Below are 27,772 nucleotides of genomic sequence, written 5' to 3' on the forward strand. Positions count from 1 at the left end.
GTGCTGGTTATAAAGCTGCCATTTAACAATAATCGAAGGATATACTACTAAAACATTCAAAGTAAATAATTTGTTTGAGGGTTGGGGGTAGTTGTTTAAAGGTCATACTTTTTTCTCATCTGTTTACTAAATGTTCTGTGCCCAAAGTCTTTCTGCCATTGAGCATAAGGAGCTATTTAGAATGAACTGAGAGACCTTACAAAGCTAGGCTCAGCAGGGTGGATTCAGGTGCAATAAATACATTCTCTTCTACATACACACTAACAAAGCTATTTTGTAAACAACACTTTATTATGAAACAGCACAAGTACAGCATAATGCAACTAGCAGGAGCAAGCTGCAGACACAGAATAGAACAGCAATGAGTCACAAAACATACATAATTCTGCATCTAAAAAACAGGAGCAGAAACAGAGCACAAAGACATTTGCACAGTTGAGAAGTAGAAAATGGTATTTTCTGAGCTCAAGCACATAAAAAACCCAGCAACTTTAAGAAAAAATTCGAAGTCATACAGAATATATACAAGCCATAGCTTTTTTGTGGTCAGTATTATAAGGACCTATTTCCAAATGTCAAGAAACAGCTTGAAAGTAACTTCATTTACAAAGCAATCCTATTAGAGACATGCAACACATACTCCACCTCCTTCTAAAAAAGTGAGGGTTAAAATAGCATGAGATTAAATAATGATCGGCAGCAATGGAGACCATCCAGAATTTAGCAAGTCAGTTGACACAGTCATAGTCTCAAGTAGTAAGACTGCTCATAAATTGCTTAGGTATATAAAATCTAATCTAAAAGCTCAAACCAAACTTTAAAGCTACCTCAAAAATTAATATACTGCGATAGGGAGAAAACAGGGAATAATTAGGCTCCTATTAATCTCCCAGATCAAGAGTAGATATTTTTGTTCAGTGTAATGTAAGGTCTGTCTTTTCGTTTGAATACTTGAGCCTGCAGACAAACAGTAGCAAAGAAGATTCTCAAAGATTACAGGAAAATAAAGTAATCAAAAAGTCAGTATTAGACTTCATGCATCAGAAACGTTATAGAAAACGGATATTAATACTTAGAGGCTTTTTCTGCTGGAATGATCTACTGCTAATTTAACTAAACTTTGTATTACTTGGAAGCATTCACTTTCTTACTCACAGATTAATAGAGCTGCTTCTTTGAAATACTCATTAAATACATTCAGGATATCCAATAAAAACAAGTTTTTGGGAGAACAATGTACAGCCCACGGCCGCTGTCCCTCAGAGCTCTGCGAGACCCAAGCTGGAATAGAGCAGTAAGGTGCAATTCAGAACACACCAAAGTGCAATTCTTTGTTCCCCCACTGCTTCTTACACATTGCTTCCACACTTGCTGTCACAGCAGCCCGAGCGTGTAGCTGCAAGCCTCACTACAATGCAGAGAGCAGCTACAGCTTGGTCACACACACAAACAGAAGAGGAAACTGGAGTAGAGATAAGGTACAAGTGAATTCTAGACAGGCATCACCCAGCTATCAAATAGTCTTGCCTGGCACGCCAGACTGGCTCCTACAAAGAGCAGTAAATAATCATTCTCTGCTCTTAGCAGTGTTATTTTTACATGTTTGGGAATCAACTGTGGCATATATATGCAGAAAAATATAACAAAAGCCTCAAGATAATTAAACACTATTTCATCCCTTTTTAATATCCCAGGCTTATTTCACTGTAATTATTTTTGACACAACTATTTTAGTGTGTATGCCATGAATTCACTGGCGGAGCAGCAAGCATCCAAGTCTTCCCCTTTCCTGTCTTTCAGACAAGTCAGTCCACCTAATTCTCTTACATTTCTCTTGCCACATTTAAGATGCAGAGCTGCTTGTTGCCAAGCAAATCCTAGGGGCAGGAGGCGACAAAAAGCATACATCCACAAACATCAGTCACCTACAGAAATGCTCTCAACCTGATGAATCAGAAGTTCATGAGGAAGGTGATTGTGTAGCAGTGTATAGATTAATCTATTTCAGATTACTCCAGCCACTCCTAGTTGCGACAACAAAGCGTTTTCTCTGCAATCACATTTTCTAACCCCTCAATGAAAGTAGAAAAAGTAAATTCAAATTAAGTCGATTTTTAAAACACCTTCCTCCCGCTTTCCTGCCCCAGAAGCCCCCAGCTGCAGAGCAAGCCAGACCCTTGGCACCTTGTGCTCAGATGGAGCCACGCTGCATGCAGCCGAACACCGGTGGGGTGCAAGGGGCCACATTTATGCTGGCTGTCTCTCCTATCAGCTCCCAAAGCAACTGGAGACAGCGCCTGATCCACGGCGTGGGAAGATTTAGGATGCAAGATTAGCGCAGGAGGAACTACAACCAGAACAACAGCGTTTGCTCCTGCTAATGCCTTGGTAAAACACGCGCTCTACTCTCCACAGCATGTGGATTTAGAGGTAATATTTCCTTTTGGACAATAGGTGACGTTGAGGAGGAGCGTCTGCAGGACAGACTGACACAGACGGTGCCTGGACAGGTCCCCAGGCCGGGGAGGGAGCGTGTGAGGGGGTGTGAGGGGGTGCGTGGGGGTGCCCATCGCGAGGGCCGACCCCAGGGAGCCACTCAGCTGGAACCAGCCGACCCAAGGGGGCACGGGGGCACGTCCCCAGAGCGCCGTGACCTACTACCGGGGACCTCCTAAAGGCCGGAAAACCCAGGAAAAGCCCCCAAACCCTGAAAAAGCAGACAACAAAACAGCATCGACCCTCCCTTTTCAGGCCCTCTTTTAAGGCCGGTGTCCGGAAGGGAAGCGCCAGCTCCACCGCCCCCCTCACCGCAGGCGGGGGTCCGGCCTCCCGCCTCCCGCTTCGGCGGAGGCCGCCCCCGGAGGAGCGCGGGCAGCCGAGCCGGGCGGCGCGGCGGGGTCCTCCCACGCCCGCCCGCCGCCAGATGCGGCGGGAGGCAGCCCGGGAGCGGGGCGCGGGCAGCCGCCGGCGGGTCCCCCTCGGCCGCGGGCGGCACAGGCGCAGGCGCCGCGGCTGAGCGCCGGGCCGGGCCGGGCCGGGCCGGGCCGCGCCGTGCAGGCCGCCCGCCAGCTGACAGGAGTGTACCCGCACGCGTCGCCGCGGGGCCCGTTCCGGGCGGCGCGGGGACCCCGGCCCAGCCCGCACAGGGAGCCTGGCCCGGCCCGCACCGAGGCCGCGGCGGCACCTCCAGCCTTATCCGCTGCCGCGGCGGCAGACACGGGGGCTGCCCCCTGAGCTGTGCCCGCCCGCCCGGCCCGCGGCGCGCCCCTACCCCTTGGCGTGCTCGGCCTCCTCCTCATTGTCGCCGTCTATGCCGCAGGTGTCCTGGTCATCCAGCTCCAGGCTCTGCTGGCTGGCTGCAGACTCGCTATCCTCCGCCATCACGGGGGAAGGAGGGAGGGGAGGGGGCGGGGGAGCCTGTGAAAGGAACCGGGGCGCACGGGCAGATGCGGTCCGGAGGAGCTCCCTCTAGCTGCTGTCCTCCCCCGTGCTGCCGGAGGAGGCGGGGGCCGCAGGGGCTGCCCGGCCGCTCCCCGCCGGGCACCGCACCGCACCGCACCGCACCGCCCGGCTCCCGGCGCCCTGCCCCGCCCTGCCCTCCCCTCACACCCGGCCGCCGCTTGACCCCCTCGTAGCCGACATCTAACCTGCTCCCCTGCCTTCCCCGGGCCTCAGCTCCCCGCACCGGGCCGCCGCTACCGGCAGGGGGGGAGGCCCGAGGCGGCCGTCCCGGGTCGGGGGGTCGGGGCTTGCAGGCAGGCGAGGGCCGGCGCGGCGGGGCGGCAGCTGCCGGGCCTCAGGAGCATCGGAGCGCGCTTTGCCAGCTCCCAGCCCTGCCTTCTCACACCACAAATCCTGGGACGCCAAAGCTGCTGCTGGCAGACGCTGCCGCGGCCGCCGTGGCGATCCCCCTGCGCGGCCGTGGCCGCCGGCGCTGGCAGCGCTTCGGGTTTTCCCGAAGCCTTTTGTATTTCTACAAGCTCCATGCTGGAAAAAACTGGAGTTGAGTGCTAATGATCGGGACCCAGGAAAACAAATAAAGAGAAACTTGCAGGAATTATTTGAACTCTTGTGATTTCCAGGGTCGTATTAAGACTTCTGGAAGGAGATTCAGAATTTCCAAGTGCTGCCAAACACCAGGTTAAAACATAAGAATAGCGTGCATCAATTGTAATTTCTCCTTATCACTATTGCCCTCTTGAAAGCCATTTAACATGAAGATACTACTTCCTCCTGTTTTGATTTAAGGTGGTGATTTGGATTACTTTTTCCTATTTTTAGTTTAAGGTAGTGTAATGTTTTGCTCTGTCAGATATTGCAGGTGACATGTTAAGTAAAAGATCTCGCTGCCCAAGCAGAAGACAGCCCCATGCCCCTCACAGCTGAACACTGAACCTGCGGGTATTGAGCACCAGCCCTGGGCCACTCTGCATCCTGCTGCACTTGGTCCTTTACAACATGCCAGTTGCAACTGGAACTTGTAATGCAAATGCATAAGAGTCAAAGGCAGACAATGGAATGATAAAAAAATCCAAGGCACAGGTCACCCTATGAGCTGTACTTTACAAGGCTAGTAACAGTAATGCTGATTTTATAATGCAGAAGTATATAATTGCACGATAGAGGGATGGCTGATGTCTCCTGGAGAACCGTTTTGCTCAGTTCTCAGTAGGGTTGGCTCTCAAAGGCTTCTGTGCGGAGTCTTGTTACTTTGTAACATTTCTCCCAAAATACCTTCCAACTCCTCTTGGTCTAACCAAGTAGTCAGTTATATCATACAGGAAGTGCTGCCCCCACGCTATTAAAATTACTGAATATTTGCTTCCTGCCACAGGTGGACTTGTGGAAGCCCTTCCTGCTTTGTGAAAGGACAGAGGGAAACACAATTCTGAATGGGTAATGGAGTATGGGTTTATCAGCTGTATGATCTGTCATGGTACACTCTGATGTGTCATGACTGTGTTCAAACTTCAGTGACTGCAGTCTATGCTGGACTTCCATCATCTGACAGGTATTTTCTGTCTTGAGAGTTTTGAAATACTAGCTGCAGTGACTGGAAAATTCAAGGGTACTAAATCAATAAGGCTAGAAGATATTCAACCAGCACATTCCAAATAAAATATACTGTGACAGCACATGTATGTTTAAAAACCTGGATATGGTTGAATTGTTAAGGTGGTGTTGACCTTCTACAAATGACTAAAGGGAAAGAGAAAAAAATTCTACACAGGTGGCCTACCCTCAACTATTGCAAAATTGACAGAGTCTGTAATTAACACTTGGCCAAATATGACCTCCCAATGTCAAGCCATCGTGTAGTTCAGAGGGTAAACGTGCCTACCACATTACCACAGTTTGAAATGATCTTTAGAATTAAACCTTCAGTCAGTTGTAATGTATAGGAAAGGAAATCTCAAAACAAAGGCACAATACCCAACAGTTTTCAATAACAAAAACCAATTGTGAACAGCTGCTCCATAGCCTGGAGAGAAGTTAATCCAGTGATTGCTAATGATTTTTTTTTCCCTTCACAATAATGTGTAGGAGAAAGTGAGGAACAGTATGTCGATGACTAAACAGCTATATTGAATCACTCTGTTGAAGAAACTGTGGGTTTAACCATCTTCTGTCCTTTACCACAATTTTCCTCACTTCATTGGGACAAATGGAGTATAGGAAGCCTGGATCCTGACTCTTCGTGCCATTCACAGTGACGATAAAAGAGGCAATATGAATCTCTCTCAGCAAGCTACTACTTGCTGTCCCCTGCTGGAAGGTCTCCCTGGAAAGGGATCAGGACAAGTATAGCTGCAGAACGGCTGCTGTTCTAGATTTCATAGCATGCGCGAAGAACATCCTTATGGATGTTACAGTTTATCTCCTGAGAGGCATAGCCGAGCTTATACTCCAGATTCGACTGTTACAAGGCCAAATGACAACACTGAATTGTGCTTTGGATTTCATGAATATGCAACTTTTACTTATACCACAAGTAGAGAAGTTGACCAGAAGCAAGAGGTATGCATCTGACCTGTACTGAGGACTTCTGATGTAGCTTTGCATTTCTGAAGTTACCAGACAGATTCCCGGAGTGTTTAAATTCACTCTACAGACACTGCTCAGCAGTTGCACTACTTGATAGATGTTGGCTATCACATGTATAGGTGTCCTTCCGAAACAGAGCAGCAAGGTGAAAAAATGTGCCTCTGAATTTCAGGACCCCACATGCTCAACTACAGTGAGTTCATGCAGTATGTACCATTAGGACAGTAAGCAGCGTGGACGGCAGCTGATGTGCCCAAACAGGCTGTCTGTGGGCATCTGTCCTTCTAAGATCTCTGTTGTCACTGGTGGGTATGTCTGGGAAGTCCCCAAACTGCTGCATACGAGCGATGCAGATACAACCCACACACTCACATCAGTCTAAGCAGACCGTCAAAAGCTATGGGAAATGTTTCATTTTAAACTTACCAGGTAAAAAGCCTGTGTTTGTGAAGGTGCAAATTTACTGGTTTTAATTGATTAAAAAGACCTCTTCCTAGATGTATCAGGAAGATAAAAGCCTTTTATTTTATGTCGATTAAAAAGAAGAAAGCACAGTCATTTTACACAAAAGCTAAAAATTAATAATAAAGGAAACCAGACTTCCTAATCAGGAGATACACGTAATACTAAACAGCATATCCAGAAATCAATTAAAATGATTCCAGCATTTGATTAATTACTCATTGGTTGGTTATTTTCATAGGTCTCCTTAGAGCTTTCGTAGTGAGTCTAGGTTTGCTGCTAGATGTAGCCAAAATATCCAGTTGCTTACGGCAACAAATTGGAAGACAGGAGAGAAAGGTCAGTAAAGCACTACAGATGTAGCTCTGACTAGCTGCTCCCACCACTGTGAGCCACTGAGGAACAGACCTCTGTGTAGGGCACCCTCTATACCACCACAAATCCCAGCTTTCTAGATCTTTCCCCATCCTACTTCTTTTCCCCAGTTCTGTCTCTCTGCTTTCCATAACAGTTGCAGTCATGGGCCTGTCGCGGCTACACAAAATGAACCTGTGCCTACAGTTCTGGAAGGCTTTGAGCCAGCTTGAATGTAAGCATATGAGTACAGGCCCAGATCCACAAATGGGCTTTGGTGATGCCACATTTAGCTTTTTCCTAGTTGACTCCCACAGCAAAATCCAGGACTCAAAACGAAGCCCTACAAACTCTCAAATACTTCAGGCATTTCAGTGGCTGACATGAGTTCCAAAGAACCCTAGGCTACCAAGGGAGGAGCCATCTAAGCTTGGCGGTAAGAAATACTGAGGCTTGGGAAGCCTTCACACCCACGTCTGTATGGGGGGTTTGTCAGATCTCGCTTATTGGATTAACCATCAGGTGAGACTGTCTAGTACATGGTCAGGGTCGTACCCTTCTCTTTGCGACTGAACAAAGCCAGCCAGTCACAGATACAATCTCCCTCAAGCGGCCAGACATAATCCAGATTTGTTTACCTGACTAGTGATACATATTAATTACATCCCAGTGAGCTAGTGATCTATAATACAGTGTCCGGACTATTTGGCATCATCTGATTAGTCTATGTGTTCTGAGTATTAAAGACTGCAGAAGAAAAGTGCCCAAAATATTTGTGCAGTTGTAGGGCTGCTCCTGCCTTTATGCATCACACTGAAATATTCATGGCTTTTATAATTTGAAATGGACTTGATATTGCAAGTAATAATAATAAACAGCTTGCTGTGGGCTTTTTGTAATCTTGTAAATTGGAAGCAAAACTGATCTAATTTGAAAATTAGCTAATAGTTTAGTATTTTCTCTTTTTTCCTAATAAATATTTAAAAAACCCAAAACTTATGGAGCAAATAAATACATTTAGACTTTGTTTTGTACAAGTGCCTACTAGTACTACCTCACAACGATTTTTTTTATTGGCTGCTTCTTATGCTGAGAACTTGAATACTGCCTGCTTCAATCCTGAATGAGATGCAAAGGGAAGATAATACAGTTTCAAAATACACTGAACAAATGCACCAAAACACACCTATATAGTTGTCACCGCTAACATCAGAATATGTTAGGGAATGAAACGAGCTTGTGGTCCCATGTGTTGCACACTTGTACCTGTGTGATGCCATCTCTGATCTTTACAGTTTGTCTCACCCACTTTTTAGCCTCCTGCTGCATACCACCCTTGGTGAGCTGCAGCCTTGCCTGTCTCCCACAGCCCACTTGCTGCTGGCCTGTGTTGGCTGCAGCATTCAAACTGGGGGACGAGCACTCTCAGAACAGCCAACTCTTTCTGCTGCACTCTGACATTCAACTTTTTTTGTCAAATTCTGTTTTAAAATGCAGCTCATACCACACCTCTTCTGTTTTAAGTCTTAACTTTTGCACTGAAGCATCTAATTCTCCATACTGGTGTCTGCATTGGCGACGGCTGTGGGCTATACCATGTTAAAAAACGGTTAGGCATTTACATGCATAGCGGACACATATCATAGCATTAAAAAATATGTATGATAAATACAAACCCTCGTGCTTAAGGGTATAAGCAATAAGGATAGCAAGATTTTTATCCTGTGGAGTTATCATCACTAGCACAGATTTCTTCCCCAGTTTTCCAAAGCATCTGTTTTTGATGATTGTTAGAAGCAGATGACTTAGATCAAACACAGGTTCGAACCGGTTCCAGCACCGCAATTCCTCTGTTCTTAGGGTCTCTAGCCCCAAAAGGTAAAAAGTAAATAAATCATGTTTTACATTAAAAGATAGTTAATAATCAGAACTGACTCTTAAATAATGATTATTACAAATGCATACATATTTTTCATTTCCATGTCTATTTTTTTCTAACTCTTTCAGACCCTTCTCAAACTTTATATGTGAATGAGAATTAGTGGTGACAGATTTATTGACAATGATGGTGTTGACACTGATGCTGCAGGAGCTCTGACCAATACTGAGCAATTACTTCTGCACATCTAATCTCTAAAGCAATCCAATTTACTCCTGTCAGCTCCTAAATCAGTTCTCCCATCAGCCTTTTACAGTTCCCCTGTATCAATGCGCCTGCTGTTTCCTCCTCTTTGGAGGGAGCTGCAGGTACAGCCAAGATGGATTTTTTCCCTGATTCTGGATGGAGGGAGCAATAGATACATGAATTATTCTTCATCTGTTCACTATTTCAGTATTTTTCCAAAATGAAAGTTTTCAGAGTTTTCTTTTTGTGTGTTTCTTATAGTTCTTTATCCCCAAACAAAAAGGGACTCTCTCCTGTGATAGATGTACATCTTTTCCTGCTAGAGTGAAGAGGTGGCAGCCTGACTACAGCTGTCAGAGTGCTTGTAACAGACTAGAACTATTAGGGTGCTCCTACATGTCCTGTTTGCCCTAGGGTATTTAACACTGTTAGACACCCTGAAATGGAGACTAGCGTCTGGAAACCTTGAGAATATTCAGTAGGATAGTTCTCAAAGTTCAGGTCTAGAGAAAGAAACTCCGAAATCTTGCTATCCCCAAACAAATGGCGCTTTAGTATTCATTACCTATTTCCATTAGCATAAACCACTTTTATTTGAAAAGGTGCTCTTCCAGTCTTGGGAGATTGCAGCCTAAAGACAAGCAGACCTTGGATAATAGTATTTTACGATGAACAGAATGCTCCTCGTGGTGACAACCTGCTCAGGGTCAGTGTGTTGTTACTTCAGGGTAGATGCTGTATTTCCCACATTTCCATGATAGCAAACAGAAAATAATTTCCAATGTTCTGCAGATTGCTCCAATTAGAAGTATCCCATTAACTTACCAATCAGATAAACGGATAATGCCAATAAAGGTTCTGCATTCCTTCTGGGTGGTTAGAAGCAGATTAACAGCATTGTTCAGGATGCATACCTACTGCATGGAGAATTACACTGAATTAAAAACTGTCTCATGGACACAGTATCTGCCCTATGAAGAAAATGGGAAATCAGACTCTATTATAACTCTTCCATTTCTATGCAAAATTTTTTGAGATTTTACATTAAAATTTCACCCTTCAGAATTTTACAACTTTCTGCAAAAGGAAAGCCTCCGTCAAATGTTGCAACAATTGCAGAGTAAATTACTTAAAATATAGACATTAGACAAGCTTTAATCACAAAGTTTAGACATTGCATCTAGGCTAGTAGGCAAGTGTAAATAAAACTCATGGAAGTCAGGGGCATAGGCACAGCAGAAAGTCAGCATCAAGCATGGCTTTGACACTGCAATGTCAGACCACAAGGACAATTAAGTTAATTAATACAAGCCTTTATGAGCGCTTGTGCCAGTTCTTCCAGTTAGCCTAGGTGAGAGACCTTTAGCATCACTTGATGTCAAAATGCTGTAACCAGCATTTAAGCTGGCTTTTACATTAAATGAATTTACAGACATTCATGTGCACGTGCACACATGCATATGCATACATTTACATAGGTATACTTTGCTGATTTCAAGGAATGAAAGACCAATCCAGCTCTCAGATGAAAACACTCCTCATATGGGGGAACTTGGTTGTTGTGTTGTGCTTCCCTCATTATTATTGTATTGTTTGATATAGGATTACGAGGTGTTAAATTCAAGGTAGAGCTAATGGCATAGAGACAAAGAGGCAGATAGCTTGACAAAGCTCACTCTCACCAACGCCTACAAATAGCTTTGCCGAAATGTCGTTGGAGTGTCACATTGTATGTCCCGTTGATGTTGGCCTCGCAGCATGGCACAAAACCGAAGGTCGAATCAGGGGGGTGGGTTTATAGAAGGTGGATTCCCTGCAGACAGGGGAGCAGAAAGCAAAGACCCATAGCTCCTCTCATCTCCAGAGGCAGGGGACACTGCGACAAAGGCCCTGCCCTAAGCGTGTAGGTGAGGGTAGTGTGTGGGCAAATCTCCTGCTGTGTTATTTTCATGCAGACTCCCTACAAGCATGAGATCCCCAAAACCCTTTAAAACTAATACTTTTAACAGGAGTCCTTTGAAATAATTTTTTCCAGCTTTAATGCCCAACGCCTCTTGCAGGAGGACCAGCCATTCCTTTGAAAGTGGGATTCCTCATTCCACAGAAGTATTTCAAGCACTATTTCCTATCTTTATAATATAAAACTGGCAGGACTATTCATTAGTTGGGTTTATTCAGGAGTCCGTGTCTCCAGTCATGTGAACACAAAGTCCTTCTCTCCAGAATTACAAAAATAAACAGTAACCAAGTGTTTCATTTGTACCTCCCTGTTGTCATCACATCTTCCTTCCCTGCGGCTCTAAGTTTCCAAGGCAGAAGAGAGATTTAGTGATCAAACATACTAACTGGCACTGTTTATTCCTAGAAGAAAAGCACATCAATAAAACAAGAAGTACTTCTGTTAAGTGATAACAGACCAGGCGCCACATTTTGCAAGCTAATAATCTGTGGATACCAGAGGATTGCTGCTAAAAAGAACTAGATACTCTTTCTGTTACTACTGTCAAATAGAAGACGGTAACTGGTGTCAGTTTATTAGTTGGAATTACATGAGTTACATAAAAAAATGCTCCTCTAGTCTGAAAATGGCACTTGGTCGCTGCCTACTTGTCTACCCGAAGCTCCAATTCCAAATTATTTGCAGCCTGGAAATGAAAATATCAGACATATATCATGAAAATATCACGTGTGTATATATCTCTCATGATATAGGATATATCATCATATTGTATATTACATATATCATATATCATATATATATGAGTAAGATTAGCACTTACATGTGTAAGGTTAGCACTTAACCTGCCAGCTTACATTTGTCTGTAAGCAGAGGAACAGGAAAAGAATAATAATTGAGCTGCTCGTATTTTCCCAACTTTTGAAACAATTAGTAGTTAAAATAATTTTAACTTTATTTTAATCTAAACGTGAGAGAAAACGGGCACATTTGCACTTGAGCATACTACACTGCCATCAGTGATGATGCATTTTGGTTTCAATGGAGATGTTATAAGCTCAGTACTGCCCCAGCTAAGATGCTGGGCAAGGTGTCTCAAGCTGACAGGGATTGCTGCACTCGGACTGACAGCAGGCCCATGAAACAACTGATGATCCTTTGCCAGCTGCCTGCTGGTGTTACTGAAGTTATAAACTCTTCTTATATTGCAATGATAAACTGTGTTTTATACACAGTATATATGGAGAAACAGTTCACCACCAGGTGGCAGATATTCCAACTTTAAGAATTTTAAATGCTAGAGATGCAAATGGCAGCACTGATTCAAAAAACCCTTACTTGTCACCCACACACTTTAGAAAAGCAAACTGGAAATTCTTGCTCTTGTTTGACCAAGCCCAAGGATGTATGCGACGGATGCCACCATGCCCCATGCCCCACCTTACAGCCTATTGATAGTTTAAGAGGTACCGTGTTACAACAAGCTTTAATCTTCAGATGAATTCTTCTTGGTTAAGAAAAACATAATGCTTTTTTTGGTTCACTAGGGACCTTCATAGAGAAAGAGTAAATATCTAATCCAACACTTGCTCATTTACACCTGTACTATTCTATAGGCTAAACCCTACACGGGACACGCAATCTTTTACCAATTTCAACCACATTGGCTTAGGATATTGACATCCAGCAGGATGAAGGACAGAACATGAAAACACTGCCAAGGTATTTCAAGAGCGCCTAATTCACTCTACTGAAGCTACTTAATCCTTCCTGTAAGAGAGAAAAGCATCACAAGCAATTTCTAAATGGTGGAGTTTCTTTGTAAGCTGTTCATCTAAGCTCAGTCACAATTTTGTATATTTGTGTAATGTGTTAGATCGCAAATGCTCTGAGCCAGGAACCATTCTTTTTTTCCTCTGTCTGCAGAGGTTTTAGCATGCTGGTACCCTGATGAAGCACTTAATCAAATAATAAAAGGTCATTATCACAATAGTCAAGGTACTTCACAGAGAGTTTAATAAGCTTTGAGAATCAAGTATTTCAGCAGGAACAAAGTGGGAGCTGGGGGAAAACCATGAAGTGAATGGACTCTTAATGAGTGTATTAACTCCCAACAGGCCCTACGATACAAATGGACTTTGGATAATATAACCTAAGATATAAAAAATATCTTTAATCTTTCACTCATTATCCATTTCAAAATCCTGATTGCTGATAGATTAAAGACCCATTCCTACTATTTTTTTAAGTCCAATATATTTTCATTACTTTTGTAATGACAATCTTTCACATTTTTTCCTCATAATACTTGCCATCAAAAAATAAGAGAACAACTGCTTTTCTAGATTATCTTCTACATGGACTAAGATCACTTGGAACTGCTTATGCCAAGACCTATTCAACTTATACTTTGTTCTCTATGTTTTGTAACCTTTATTGGTACCTGCTTCACTGTGCAATTGCAAAATATCAGCAACAAAATTTCTTCATATTTTACCAAAGTATCTTCCTCAGTATGTTTTTGAAAATTAAAACACAGAACTCGTCACTGGACTGTAAGATCAGACAAAGTGTGTACAATGGATACACTCTAATCTCGACCCATAATCTGATCTGTGTTACTCTGTTACAATTTCATCTAACATGTGGCTCAGATATGTTGGATATACTGAGAATTACACATAATAAACTATATATTCTGCAAAATCAAACTACTCTATGGCTGGTGATATCACAGTAATTTAAAAAAAAATGCTATTTTAAAGGGCATTTGCAAAATATCTACATTGTGTTTGTGCAAATATCTTTGCTGTATTAGGACCACAAATCATCAAACCATCAAACTATGTGCTTTGAACATAAAACCAACACAATTAAAGAAACAGACCACTGCAGTTTAATAGCAACAATCTCACTTTACAAGATAATGACGGAAACTTCGCAAAGGAATCAGAAAAATAATGTAACTAAAAATGACAGATTTAAGCCAACAGAAAGTTGAAAATTAAATAGCATAATAATTCTAGTATGCAGAAATTTTAACCAGAATGTTTACTTGATGCAGCGTTCTGATTAATAAGTGACACTGTATTACCAGCACTTACTGACATTTGATACTGTTCTTTTAAAGTAGTATTGTTCTGTTCAGCAACCTTGCACAGACCGACAAAAGTAACCCAGACCCCGGAGCCAGTTCACATGTGGCCCGTAGCAAAATTCCTAAACAGGACAGGAAAGGACCTGGAACGCATGTGATGACTAAAACATAACTTACAGCTAATACAGGGATTTCAATATTCAATGCACTCCACAAATATTATTTTAGATTTCTTTTATGACATATACCACTTCAAGACATGAATTAAAGCAAAACAGAGGCAAGGTGGCTTTGTGAATGGAGAGGACCACTGAACTGGGAACTAGGAAATTGGGATTCAGTTGCTGGCTCAAGCCCAGACTCCCAGGTAAGACATTCAGTAAGACGGAAATTACAAAACAGGCCTCCTAAGAAAAACTTGAAATCTGCTGAAAAAAAGCACAATGAATCCAAGTCAGGGTTTATTATTAAAAATTAAATAGGAACTATATAACACTTTCTCTAATCACTTTAGAGATTACATTATAATTAACTTTATCAAGCATGGCTGCTACTAATGCTGCATAAAGATAATTGAATGAAACATGATAAACTCAATGTATATGAATGATCCACAAAAGTGGAAGTCACATACTTTCTTTGAACCTGATTCTTGAAGAAATCAGAAGTGTGCAAGAAGTGTGAGTACCCGCAGAAACCTCAGAAAGAAAACTGGTCCCACAGGAAGCATGACTCCATAGAGAATTTTGGTGACACATGGATTTCATTTCCAAAGTCTTCCGTGATATTAAGCAAATATATACGTATTTATCAAGATAGGATGGATGCTTTTCTGAAAAGGGGCATAATTTCAGCATTGACTGAAGTTCATGAGAACTGCATAAGAAAGTGTGTTAGTAAGTCACAAGCATAAATATGCACAGCAAAAGTGAAACCAAAGTATTTTTCTTATTAAATAATATAAAATAATGTGATGACACCAACAGAGGAAAAAAATCCACAAAGATATTTTTTGCAGTTTATTTTCAATTATAATTTTTGGATAACCAAGCAGCTCTGTATGGAGAAAGCACAGAAGAGTCATTCTGGCACTTTTGGATAGTACATTTCCCCCACCCCTCCCCACCCCCCAAATTTTTCCTAGAAACATTCAGCCCACTTGCTCGGTCTATAGTCCATTTTATATGAGCATGATTAGCTCATATGATTCCAGAGGAAACTAACAATATATACAGTCAATGAAACTATCTTCTTGGCTACTCTGGGCCCTTTAAAATGTCTTCTAAGTCTATCCTGGCTAAACAGAATCCACAATATACATGATAGCTACAGAATACACTGTATTGAAATGAGAAATGCTCAGCACAAAATGGGACTCTTGGCATGCAGCTTAAAATAAAAGGTAGAAGATCAGAAGTTTATAAAATCCCAAATGGGGTCAATTAAAAGGACTTAGCAAAAGAAGGGACTGTTCATTGTTACTGTAAAAAAGGCACTTTGAGTAAATGGGACCAGAATTGGAGGAATCTTAGTCGACACAAAGTTCAGTTTGGTTTCATAAAAAGGCTTCAATGCTAAGGGATGCTACTCAAGTTTCCTGCAGTTTTGCATTAAAATAAATTGCTGAGTAGTTTATAATAAAGGACATAAAATGTTTACAACCAACTTGTAAAATTAAGAAAAGTATAGTATAAGCAACATATTACTAAAAGCAGCAATGCATAGCCTTTCATTGAGATAATGCACATTATTGGACACCATGTGTCAAACTCTTGTTTTTAAGATACTTTCAGTAGCATTATCAACATAAAATTGGCCTAGAAAACAAAAGCTTTACCAGCTCCCATTCATAAGGAGATTGAGGTCATAAACCAACCAAAACAATTTGTCAGTATTTTCAACATCCTGGATGACCAATATCAAGTATATGGAATAACAATCACACTCTTTGTTCAGCTATCTCACTGGAGGCAGCCGTTGAATCAGAGGAATGATTTTAATTCTTTTCTAACATTTACACAGTAATGCATTTAAGTTCTTTCAAATGTTGCTCACCACAGTTTGTTTTTCTCTTTTCTCTCCACAACAAAAAAAGAAAAAAAACAATCAAGCACTTCCACAGAAAGAATATTTGGCAATTTTATACTCCACTGAATGGTGGATTTTCACAATAGCTCACTTCAGATTGAAAGTCATTAGTGGTCTTTCCTCTCGTTTCTGCCAAGGACTCTTTTTATCTTCACCTTGGTCATCTTCCTCGTCCTCCTCATCCTCCTCATCATCTTGAACTGATGTTCCATGTTCAGGACTAGTTAATGGCTCTGGTTTGGTATCCACAGTTCTTGTTTCCTCCTGCAGGCTGGGCAGCTGCACACCACTTCTCTTACTAGTGCCTTCTAGTAGGCATCGTAGAGCATTGTCCTCGGGGCTACAAACTGCTGTTCCACACTCGCTGCCACTTTGGTCCATATCATCCAAGTACACAAGCTGTGTGTAAGCTGTGCTGTCTGAAACCTTCCGCTCTCTCTGCTGGTGCTCTTGCACTGGTGGGTGACTCTGTGGCGCAGACAGATGATCTCCTCTTCCCTTTCGGGCAGATTTTGGTTCATTCATGTCAACACCAGAGTCCAAACTGGCATCATTACTCCCATTCCTACCAGCTCTTTGGAGATCGATGTATGAATGTCTAACGTGAGCATTTGAACGTCCATCGAGAGAAACAAACCATGCTCGAGGATGAGGCAACGGCTTTCCACCTCCTAATTCCATCAAAGCCTTTTCTGTAAGAAGCTGCACTTCGCTATTCATTTGAGCCAGGGACGCATCATTAAGTGAGGCAGGAATGGAAATAGATTCAGACATGGAAGCATTTTGTTGACTCCACTCAGCTGCACCTGCATCTTGCAAATGTTGCTGAGATATTGCTTGGGATGCTAACTGTTGGGGTTGCAGCTGTTGGGGGGGATGTGGAAAAAGCCGTGTGTGAGGGTTAGGAAGCTCAGCCTGAAGTCTTTCTATATCTATCTGCTGGTCAGCTGGGACAACCAATGGCTGGCTAACAAAAGGGTGTTCTCCTGGCAATTTCATGTAATGACCTGGGATGACCAATGCAGGCAAAACTTTTCTGTAAACACTGTCATTGACTTGGTCAACGGAATTGCAGCAGATTAACTGACCTGGTCGAGGGAAAGAAGTAGGCCTTTCAAGGTGATCAACTGAACGAGACATCATACAATCAGTAGGTCTGCAGTCCAGCAGCTCTTTTTCAGGGGCTGAAGGTGTGGGGTATGCTTGTTCCTGAATATTGTATTTACTTCCAGTAGCAATATGGTTCATAGATACTTGAATTTCTCTCTCTTGCTTTTCAAATAAAGGCTGAGACAGCATAGCATTGTAACTTCTCCTATACTCATCTTTGATAGGGGACTCATAGCCTTCAGCTGTTTCTGTAGATTTTCTTGGCTTTAAAGGAAAACTATCTGCTGATTTGTGGTAGTCTTTTCTTAGAGACCCACTGGGCGTCAGGTCATCCAAGGAAATTCTGCTCTTGTCTTTCTCCTTGTCAGAGAGTAGTTCCTCTCGGGAGCTAAACTCCTGGGAAGTACTGAATGAGTGTTTGAGCATAGGTGTATGCATATCTGCTTCTCCACTAGGTGATACCATCTCCATATGGACAGCACTGATTAATTCCTTTGCACCTGAGTTTTCAGTGTGTCCATTGCTAGCAACAGACAGCCCGCCGGGAAATTCTGACTCGCGACGTGAAAATATTAGATTTATATGGGACATAGAGGTTGCTTGATCCTTCTTAGAAGTGTCCAGTGCTGTGGAAAGTTGCAGTTTCTTATGATGCTGACGTGGTCTTAAACATTTTCTTCTATAAAAGGTGGTAACAAAAGAAGTTATACATTTATGATTGTTGTACACAGAAACAAGAATAGCAAGTGTGTCTTAACGGGAGATTTTTAAGCAGTGATTAATATTAGGGGAATTGAGCTTTTATTACATAACATAAAAATTAAAAGCTTGTCCCAGCAGCGAAGATAAAATTAAAGAATAACTAATGTGAACTGGGAAATATCTCGAGCACCAATCAGAAACTGCAGCAAATGTCTGGAGGAGGCAAATACAAAATCTCTCATTAATATACACTTGCTGATAAAAGTTTAACATTCATTTCAATACAAAAGTAATAAAAAGATCACTTGCAAGTGCACTGTTATGGTACAATGACAGAGATCTTGGACCTGTGCCTATGTTCAACAGGACGTTTTAGAACACCTTACAAGGAAAACACAGGTACAAGTGTGTGCAATTAATTCAACTACCGTCTTACCAGAAGCAGCAACTGTATATGCTGCATGTAACAAGGAACATATGAAATTTGATCTGTTTCTTTCTTCTCCAAGTGCTTGCTTGCTTCCCTGCCCCCTGCCCCCACCCCAGCCCCACCCCACCCCCAAGTAAAAATGTTTCAGTACAAAATCTTTTAATTTCCTGAGCACAAAAAAGCTTACATTTCCAACATCAACTAAGTAACCAGGATGGTGAATCTTACCTGCAATAATACAAAAGCAGACACAGCAAGACTAGAAGTATGAGAGCCATTCCTCCTAAAATTGCCAAAAGAAACATTGTGTGATAGCTGGTAATGTCGTGTGTTACAACGGGACCTGGAAGGTCAGAAAAGAGAATTTAGACCTGTAACAACCTGCAAACAGGAAGAGCAACAACAGTTTAAACAAAGAGAGGGACATCTTCCCCTGTTATCAGGGTGCTAAGTGACAAACACTGCCGCTCATAGCCCTGGTGTTTACTGAGCAGACCACCTCTGGCGAAGGGAGCAAGTTGTGGAGGAAGCATGTGCTGGTTTTCATGACTGCAAGTCCAAATGGATCATTCTGTGGAAAAGCAGTTAGTTTCAATTGGGACATGCATCAGTGAATGCTGCCTTCCAGGTCCTGATGCCGACACAGTGCGTCAAAGCCCTCATCACTGGAGAAAAGCCATCACAGCATCTTCCAGCACTGTAATGCATGTACCAGCACAGTGGCCAACAACTTCTCTTTAACAACATTTGTGGTGTTTTGCACTAAACAGTACATACAGTGCAGTACAGAATTCACTGGAAGATGTGTTGGTGGTCTGACGACTAGATCAAGGCAAGCCAAGCACATCTTCAGTAGCTTTAAAAAACAGGCCACTACTGAAACAGTGTTGTAACTCCAGGTTTCAATAATGCTTAGTAGATGTTCTAACATACAAAGGAATGCACACTTGTGGACAGCATCTGTTCACAATTATGCATGTGTAACCCTGTTGGTTTGTAAAAACCTTGATTTTGAAATAAAGGCCCAAATTTTCATCTGCAGGCAAGGAGGTACAGCACCAGCTGACAGAGTAACATGCATGTACTGTGAAGGGCAGCAAACCTGGCCAACATTAAGGTTCTAGATCATGAGGTTTGTAAAACCTCACCTGTGGATCTTGAGTGGTCTGTAGAGCCACTGCTAGGAATACAAAGTTCATTTTTGTCCATTTTTTGAGATAAGAAATCAAATAGATTCAATGAGGAAATGAAAATAAGCAATAAAGACATCAACTTGATTAAAAATAACGTCAAGTATATCTCATTTGGGAAATCTAAATATTTATACATTTATACATTCTTTACATAATTGATTGATACTGTTGCTTCAGGACATTAAGCAAAAAGAAGAGATAAGTCACTTGAGTTTTCATGAAAATATTCTTCCCATAGCAACAAAGTTTTAAGAACCCAGATCTAGCCCTCAGAAAGAAGGAAAAATAAAATACAAGTAGAAAATCTTCCATGCAAGTTAAACTGCAAGGACAAATAAGCCTTCTCCTGTTAAGAGTTACAGGCCTTCTAACCTTAAGAGTTAGAGGCACAATTTTATGACTAGTGTAACTTCCTTGCAGTCTGGGACAGAGCTGTACTGGGAGATGTTTGGCTCAGAGCAGTTGCTTTTCCTTAAAGTACAATTATTTTGTAAAATTCCATTAATTTCAATATGACAGTTTTCTCAGATCTGCACCTGCCTCTAAACTCTGGTCAGCAATGAATCAGCTGAATATTCCAGCAGTTTAACTTAATATAACCTCAAGTAAAAAGCTTGCATAAGGTATAACACAGCAAAAACCTCCAAATGCTCTGCATATCACGGAACAACTTCACGGCATATACAAGCAGACTTTAAAAACAGTCCCCATGTTAGAGTTTGTTTTGCTGGTTAGGTATAGTTTATTTAGCTTGCACAGCCAAGGCAAGAATGTTTTCATTCCTACTGTATTTGGTTTTCATCCAGAAAACCTAATAAAGAAAATCTGTAGGAGGAGGAGTTTTTTGTTTGATTGGCTCTTCTATACACAGAGGTATCTCTGATTATTGGTGGCTGAGGAACTAATAATAAGAAATCTGAGGCAGCCACAGATAGAAAAATGGAAGAGCAAGCTGCAACATTAATAATCTCCACAGGCACAGAAGTACCCATAATGCCTTGTTCAAAGTGATTTTCTACAGTTATGCTGAGAAGCTTGCAGATGGCAACCAGTCAGCCCATCTACTAATGCCATTCTGCTAACACACTTCCTAGAACTTCTACACTAAGTTATTAGCAGTGAAAGTTTATCAGTCACCAAGATGATGCAAAGCATAAGTCAGGGCAAAATGGGCATCTTCAGTGTAAAAGGAAAAAAGTTACAATCAACCAATCTATTCATAAATGTCTAACCCAGGATGATCCTGGTCTTAGGCGAATCCCTTTCTTTGGGAGTTTCTGTACAGAAACTTCACAGCATGTATTTTTCTATCTGCTGGACCACCAATATATTGATGTTTTAACTCCCCTCACTTTCTAGCAATGGCTCTACCAGGCAGTGGTGACATAAATGCATCAAAGGAGGAACACTTTAAAAAGTTTCCCATTGAAATGACTCACAGATTTTGAGCACACGGGTTGCCCCCCACAATCCCCAAAAGATTTTAGCCCTTTACTTTCAGATTTCTGTTTTCTAATAATCCATTATTGATCAAGCTGTGGCATCTCAGATGAGGTCATTCTGAAAAATATAAACATTATGTATGAATAAATAATTACTCAATGCTGCAAATATCAATAAAATTCAATTCCATCTTACCTGGGATAGTAGGTGACATAGCTGCAACCCAGTAGCCCAGCTGAGGTGCAATATAAGTCCAAGTCAACTGATTTCCTTCTTGTTGTACAAGGCCCAAACTACTCTTCAGCCATGTCCCTGTAAATGTAAAGGTTGTAGGAAGGTGTTACAGATATACACACACCTTCCTCTGCAAACAAGCGGAAAAGCAAGCAGTAACAAAACCTATCGATGTGCTGCAGGCTTCGCGTGCATTGCTGTGAAGTGGGAGATCGTGCCTTTTTGTCACTGGCTGGGAGAGCTTCCACAAGCAGTCATCCCCGTGGCCTTCTCCAAAGCTTTGTACACAAAATTAGATTTAAGATTAAATAAAACTAACAGATCTTCAAAAAGAGTTAAAAGAAAATGATTGTCATATTAGATTCCCCTGTTTTGAAGAAGGATATTCCTGAAGCTGATTATATGTAGACAGCCCACTTAAAAACTGTATTTCAAGAGACATCACATCTCCTAGACCACACGTGAGTTCTGCACACCACCCTTCCATCGGCTCTGGCTGTCAGCTTACAGAAGACTGAAGAAAATACTTTGTCAAAATGTTGGTTTCCTACAGCGAAAACAAGCTTATGAATGTAACTGCCAAGAATTAACTTGCACCGTCACTTTGATTCAGCAACGTTAGTCATTCAGGATGTGTATACATCCAGGAATATTGCTTGGTAATGGATGATGAGTTTTTTAAAACATGTTTCTCAAAGGAAAAATAATAGAACTTTTAAAATTATCAAATGATTATTTCAAAACAAATAAGATTGGCCATTTTAAAGCAATGTGTTGAAGTACAAATAACCCTTAAGTAGTCCAGACTGGCAATCTGCACTAGGTGAGAGCTGTTCTGCTTTCAGAAGATAAATTTTGTTGCAATAATTGGGCTATGAAAAACCTTTACAACAGAATCAGCTGTATGCCTTTTTGTAATTCATTAAGGCTGCTGATTCTGGGGCTGTAGGAGAAAAACTTCACCTTAATTTCTGATATATTAAATGTCCGATATGGCTTGTAAACTGCTCCCATATTTATTCTCTTTGAAAGAAACACAGAATTGCTGGCCTGGACACTGAGAGCAGTCGCTGGAAAGCCAGCCCTGGTGCCAAGCAGTGTTTCCTGAAGCTGCAGTCCTGGCTTGGCATCTCCAGTGGGTGCCGTAACAGAGGGCATTAACTCACTAAGGAGGTTCTTCACATGCTTTGGTGGCCACTACCAGTACAGCTGATCTGTGTACAGAGAAGGGGTGAACCCCTCTGCTTTTCTGTATTTCTGTGCAAAGGGGGGACAGAATACTCCATTTACCTTACTCAGCTTCAAATGCTCACTTTAAAGGCAAGCTGCATCTTGTACTTGTGGTTCCCTTTCCTTTAAACAGTCCCCTGCATGTAATTCCCAAGATAGTGCTTTTCCTCAGACAGCACTCAGGACTAAGTACTAGCATTTGTGGGTGACAGTTGTCTGAATGCTTAGCAGTGAGTGCAGAACACACAGAAGAGATGCTGTTGCTTTGTTTTTTTTAATACCACCGAGATCCTGATGATTTCCTCTGTGTTCCTTAGATTATCCATCTGTGCATACCCTGTACATATGAGAATGGCTTTTTGAGTATTTATTTTCCCTCTACTACTGATTTTTCCTATGTAAGTAAACCCTTGAAGTCCACTGTCCTTGGCTAAAAATAAACCCATCTGAATATAGTGAAAGGTTTAGAAAAATACCTAGATTTAGAAATCCTCTCAATCATGTAACAATTATTGTCAGGCAGTGACTCTGTATTTGCAACCAAGCTGAATTTTTGGGCAACAGAGGAAAGTAATTACTGACGTAATTTTCACTCTCCCAAGTATCATTTCCAGTCTGTACGGGGTAGCAATACTCTCTTATTTCATGAAGTCACACAAGACAAGTCATTTTGATTCACAGTACCAAAAGGACCAAAATCTGTGCACAGATGGATGGCATCCATAACTGTCATATCAGAACACCCTGATGTAGCCATTAGTTTACCTCTTTTCGGGAAATGTTATCATCAAGACAAACAGAATCGAATTGCCCAGTTATGTGTGAAGTTTCTGGAGAAACTAGGAAAAATAGATTTATTTTCTCCACTAAGATGGCCACTACCCCTTCAGATTTTCTACCCATGCACTTTTGGGGAAGATGTCATACTAATAGCCCTACACCACAAGGTGAAAAATAACCCATAGGGTCAAAAACTCCTCCTGTCTTGTGCCTGAAATGCCATTTGGTAAGAAAACTCCTGTAAACTTAAATTGTCATTTTTTCTCTGCAAGGTTCGGACAATGAAAATATACACCAACTATTCAAACATGCAACAATGTGAAATAAAACTTTAAGACTAAAAGGGATATAAAAGTGCTGGTTAAAAAACAAAGAATGGAAGGACCTGGGTGATGAATTCATCATGCTTCCCATACTTCTCTTACCGTCTCTAAGCCCTTTAAATTCACACACGAGCAGAACACATACATATGTAATTTAGCAAAGTTCATTATTTTCGTAGTCTGTTTTTATAGTTACCTCCTTGAGCAGAAGCAATTATTGATTCCCTCACTAGGGGGAACTTGCGTCCAGCTTGCCTTATTCACATTACACTGCATTCTAATGAAGACAATCCTCCTAATGCCTCTTTAAAAGCCTTTTTGCTCAGTAATAGGCTGCTTGCATAACGCAGCGATCAAGAAGCTAACAGAGGCTGTAGTCTTATCGCTGCAAGCAAAGCTCAGCTGCCATCCTGCCAAACAAGCAGCAGCTCAGATTGCTCATATTTTAGCACAAGGTCAGTCAGCTTTCATGCTTGTCTTGTGCTCATTTAGGCCACCCATTTTTGCTAACCACCGGATATACTCAAGGAAATGTATTGGCCTCTATAACACTAGGGAAAAATATAATTCCCTCTCTCTGTTATGGATAGTTAAGAAGTTCGAAAGTGTAACAGATATATCTGATATTGGTCATCTTTAAGCAAGAGCAATGAAGCTTTTGTTGTCCATGTTGACATATTAGTATGTGATGACAGCTAGAAAAGAATTACTTTTTAAATGGCGCTGCCCCAATTTCTTTCGTCAGGACAACATTGAGGGTGGATTCCTGGGAACCACGGGTACACAATCTCATCAGCTGCCTTTTTTAATACTTTCCTGCTCCAACACTTTGGTGATAAACTCACCTCTTACACTTCCACCATCTCTTAGCAATCAGACCATCCTCCCACATGGTGAGATGAAGAGAACAAAGAACTCCATCCTTCACAACAGCAGCAGTAAAACAGGTTTGAGTGGAAACAGTTGAAACACAAAGTCCTGTATTGTTTCTTGTGTGATCAAATAGCTGAAAGCCAACATAGTATTACTGGAGGGAACTGATGTGCCTTCCATATTCTGCAAATCCATTGGGGTGTTTCCTGGTGTCCCTCACATTTCATCCTTTATAGGTTCTAATTTCCTGGTTGCTTTTCAACTATCACTAAACACCAAGCAGTGTTCTTGTAGCTCCCTGCATGCAATGCCTTGCTGTAACGACTATGTTGGACCTTCTACTGAGCAAAACCCAATCGCACTGTACATTACTGGCTATGCTCCTAGTGTATCAATCTGCTTTGAGTAAGTGGGAGTTCATTGCTGTGCAGCCTCGAGAATGAATACCCTATCCCATCCCAGATTCTTCCTTGCAGCGGGAAACAAGATGTTTTCCTGTTCTAAAAATGCAGCTAATTACCTTCTTCTGCACCCTCTCATACTTGCTCTTGTAAGCAAGGGAGGAGATTGAGGGGCAGTGAGTAAGTAGCTTCTTCCATTTTTCTGTCCTTTCCTACCCACTAGCCTGCAAATGGAGTAAGGGGAAGCAGCAGTCTTTTTTTTTTTTCTGTGCAGGCAGGATTGCAACTGCAGGAGAAGTAAGCAGAAGGATTTAGGAGGGAAGAGACGTCTTACCTCCCTGCATGGCTAAGTGTTATGATAATTTAATTTGTTATTCTCCAAATGCCCTATAACATCTACTTCTTCCTCCTGCCCCATCAGCATAATCAACTAGCTTCACTGCTTATTTTTATACATGATGTGCAATAATTAAGTAACAGGCAATACAGGATTATAAATAAAAAGCAGTACAAATAACTGCATGTAATGAATTGATCATTTTTGTTCAAGCCTGATTGTGTAGTTCCAAAGAAAACATGTCAACATATCTTTGGAGCAGAAACAGCAAGTTCAGTATAGTTTGTAAGCACTGCATGATTTGGGCCAATTTGCCACTAATTCTTATAGAGTGTCTGGTGCTTCATGGAAAACTTCTATATATAGAAACATTCTTGCTTATGGATCATTTTTACATTTCTCTTCCTCTTTTTTCCTCTATTACTGCTCAGTGGAGCCAACATGCTGATCCAGGATTCAAGTCAGGGGAGCTGTCTCCTGGCTCAAACTAATGGCAGGGGAAGAACCAAGAAGTTTCTTAACTCTTTCGTCACCAAAATTATATTTACTGTTACTGACTTTTTGGAATAAATGGTGTCATCTAACAAATTTTGTCTTAAAAAGCTTATAAAACAGCTATCCAGCACTTCTTTGTATACGTAACTTAAAAGCAAGGTAAGAGAACTCCCATCGTTAACACTATAAAAAATATAAAAATAAGAGTACTTTAGAAGAAATCAAATCAGAAAATAATCAGATAAAGAAAGCTGAGCTCCATCTGGCTGCAAAAATGCCCAAATATCAGAGACAAATAAGATTTCATCAGAGCAGGAGAAATATTCTGCTAGAGGGAAGCATCTCTGCAGTAACTTTGAGTCTGATGAACACGCTTATTTATCTCAGGCAGCTTTTAGGACTTGCCAATGGGGGAAGCAGGGGTTATCGTGAGTGAATTTAACAGAAAAAGGTTTGCACATTAAATCTCCATTTCAACACACATTATGCACTGAAAATGCCTTTCTGTAACTCAATTTAGTTTACTTCTAAATCAGATTGAAGAATGGCGCTTTCAGCAAGGAGTGTCCAGATGGGCAGCTATTGCAGAAAAACCATTACATAACAGCTATTCTAGACTATTTCCCTGCACAATCAGGTCACTGCACGTATGGCCAGTCTGCCCAGAAAAGAGTCGTCATATTGTCTTCAAAGACACTAACTATTCAATGTGACAGCTTGCTGGATCCAGGCAGCATGAATGGATCTGTTTTTGTAGTCTAGATGCACAATGCCTCTGAATAAGACATTACTTCCATATTTTAAAGCTAGACCTTATTATTTTACATTAATCTGCAGTAAAATCCAGGGAATTGTACGCCTCTCTGGCTTCCATGTGTGTGACAATGCATGCTCCAGCTCAAGCAAATGGCAAACTTCCTACTGGCCTACGTGGCAGGACCGCACTTTGTTCAGGCAGGACCGCCACACCGGGCCATCTGCTCTAGAGAGATCCATGTGACTCCTATTAAAGTCAAGAAGAAAGCAGAGAAATTCCCCTCTTAAGCATGTGTGCTGGCTGCGAGGGGAGTTTGCATGCCCGCACCCCAGCACAGAACTCGGCTCTCTGGGAGGATGTATAATACTGCTTGCTTCACGCTTAACTTTCCAAGCTGACCATTTCAGAGCCTCTCAGATCACTGCTGCTGCAGTGACTTCTGCTGACTTTTGATTGTGTATTTTTCCTATCACTGATCAAAACAGTTCTGGTAAATGACTGTCAGAGGAGTGTGCTGTAGCCAGCAGCTTCCCCTAAGGACAGTCATGAAGTCTAAATATTGCTTGTGTTTAAATATATAGTAGCTATGGTAGTTTTTTTTCCATAAATTACTTTTACATGTGAGCTTTTGGTAGGAAACTCTTCCATTTATCAAATACCGTTTGCTTTTAATTTTGTTTCTTTTAACTGGCAATAGGATCATCCAATCCCACTCAAGCAGGGAACCAAAACTGTGCTATTTACAGCACTAATTATTTCCATCCAATGGGTTTGACAAATTAGAGGATTTAGTTAGCCAGAGAGCAAATTAAGCATAATCCCATTATATGAATTTATTTTTATTCACCAGATTATCTTCCCTGGACAAAAGAGTTCCAGAAAGAAAAGAAAAATACTTTTAACCATACTACTTAACAGCATAGGTGTTTTAAATAAATATTCCTTAATGAGAAGTGCTTTTCTTTCAGCACAGATCTCTTCTGTGACGCCTACAATGTCTTGTAAGATTTCCCTGCTTAGGCAGAGATTCACAGTTAAGTGGAGATATAGGTGTCAAAAGGAATGAGGCAGGTTGTTGTCATACAGTGTGGGACAGCAAAGGATAGTCAAAACATACTAACAGTGTTTCTAGAAGTAATTGATTAGACGCTTCAAATGGCAGTGTTATTATGGAGAGTCAATCAAGGGCAGGCTTGTGAAAATGACTCCCTAAAGCATGTTCTGACATACATAAATTGTAGCTTCATTCTACCAGCTGAAAGCTGCTTATCAGATTTCTTCTTTTTCCAACCGAAAATGACCTCTAATCTGCATCAGCATGGGAAGTTTTACTACA

The 27,772-nt window shown here is 41.6% G+C and overlaps 2 protein-coding genes across 7 annotated transcripts in view; both read right to left on the reverse strand.

Moving 5' to 3' along the window:
• Positions 1 to 3,559, reverse strand: part of NMT2 (N-myristoyltransferase 2) — a 38,850-nt gene extending 35,291 nt beyond the window's left edge. The window contains exon 1 of one of the 2 annotated variants that reach the window (XM_064444688.1): positions 3,272 to 3,553. In XM_064444688.1, the coding sequence (XP_064300758.1) occupies positions 3,272 to 3,381 (110 nt within the window). In that variant the 5' untranslated portion in view covers positions 3,382 to 3,553. Of the gene's footprint in view, positions 1 to 3,271 lie in introns of both variants that reach the window. The other variant, XM_064444689.1, reaches the window with a different exon arrangement.
• A 10,257-nt stretch (positions 3,560 to 13,816) lies between these two features.
• Positions 13,817 to 27,772, reverse strand: part of FAM171A1 (family with sequence similarity 171 member A1) — a 90,885-nt gene continuing 76,929 nt past the window's right edge. For 4 of the 5 annotated variants that reach the window (XM_064444692.1, XM_064444694.1, XM_064444695.1 and 1 more), the window contains 3 exons: positions 21,202 to 21,318; positions 18,599 to 18,713; positions 13,817 to 17,917 (listed from right to left, as the gene is read on the reverse strand). In XM_064444692.1, the coding sequence (XP_064300762.1) occupies positions 16,216 to 17,917; positions 18,599 to 18,713; positions 21,202 to 21,318 (1,934 nt within the window). In that variant the 3' untranslated portion in view covers positions 13,817 to 16,215. The remainder of the gene's footprint in view (positions 17,918 to 18,598; positions 18,714 to 21,201; positions 21,319 to 27,772) is intronic. The other variant, XM_064444693.1, reaches the window with a different exon arrangement.

This window comes from Phalacrocorax carbo, chromosome 2, assembly GCF_963921805.1.
Source record: "Phalacrocorax carbo chromosome 2, bPhaCar2.1, whole genome shotgun sequence".
NCBI lineage: Eukaryota > Metazoa > Chordata > Aves > Suliformes > Phalacrocoracidae > Phalacrocorax > Phalacrocorax carbo.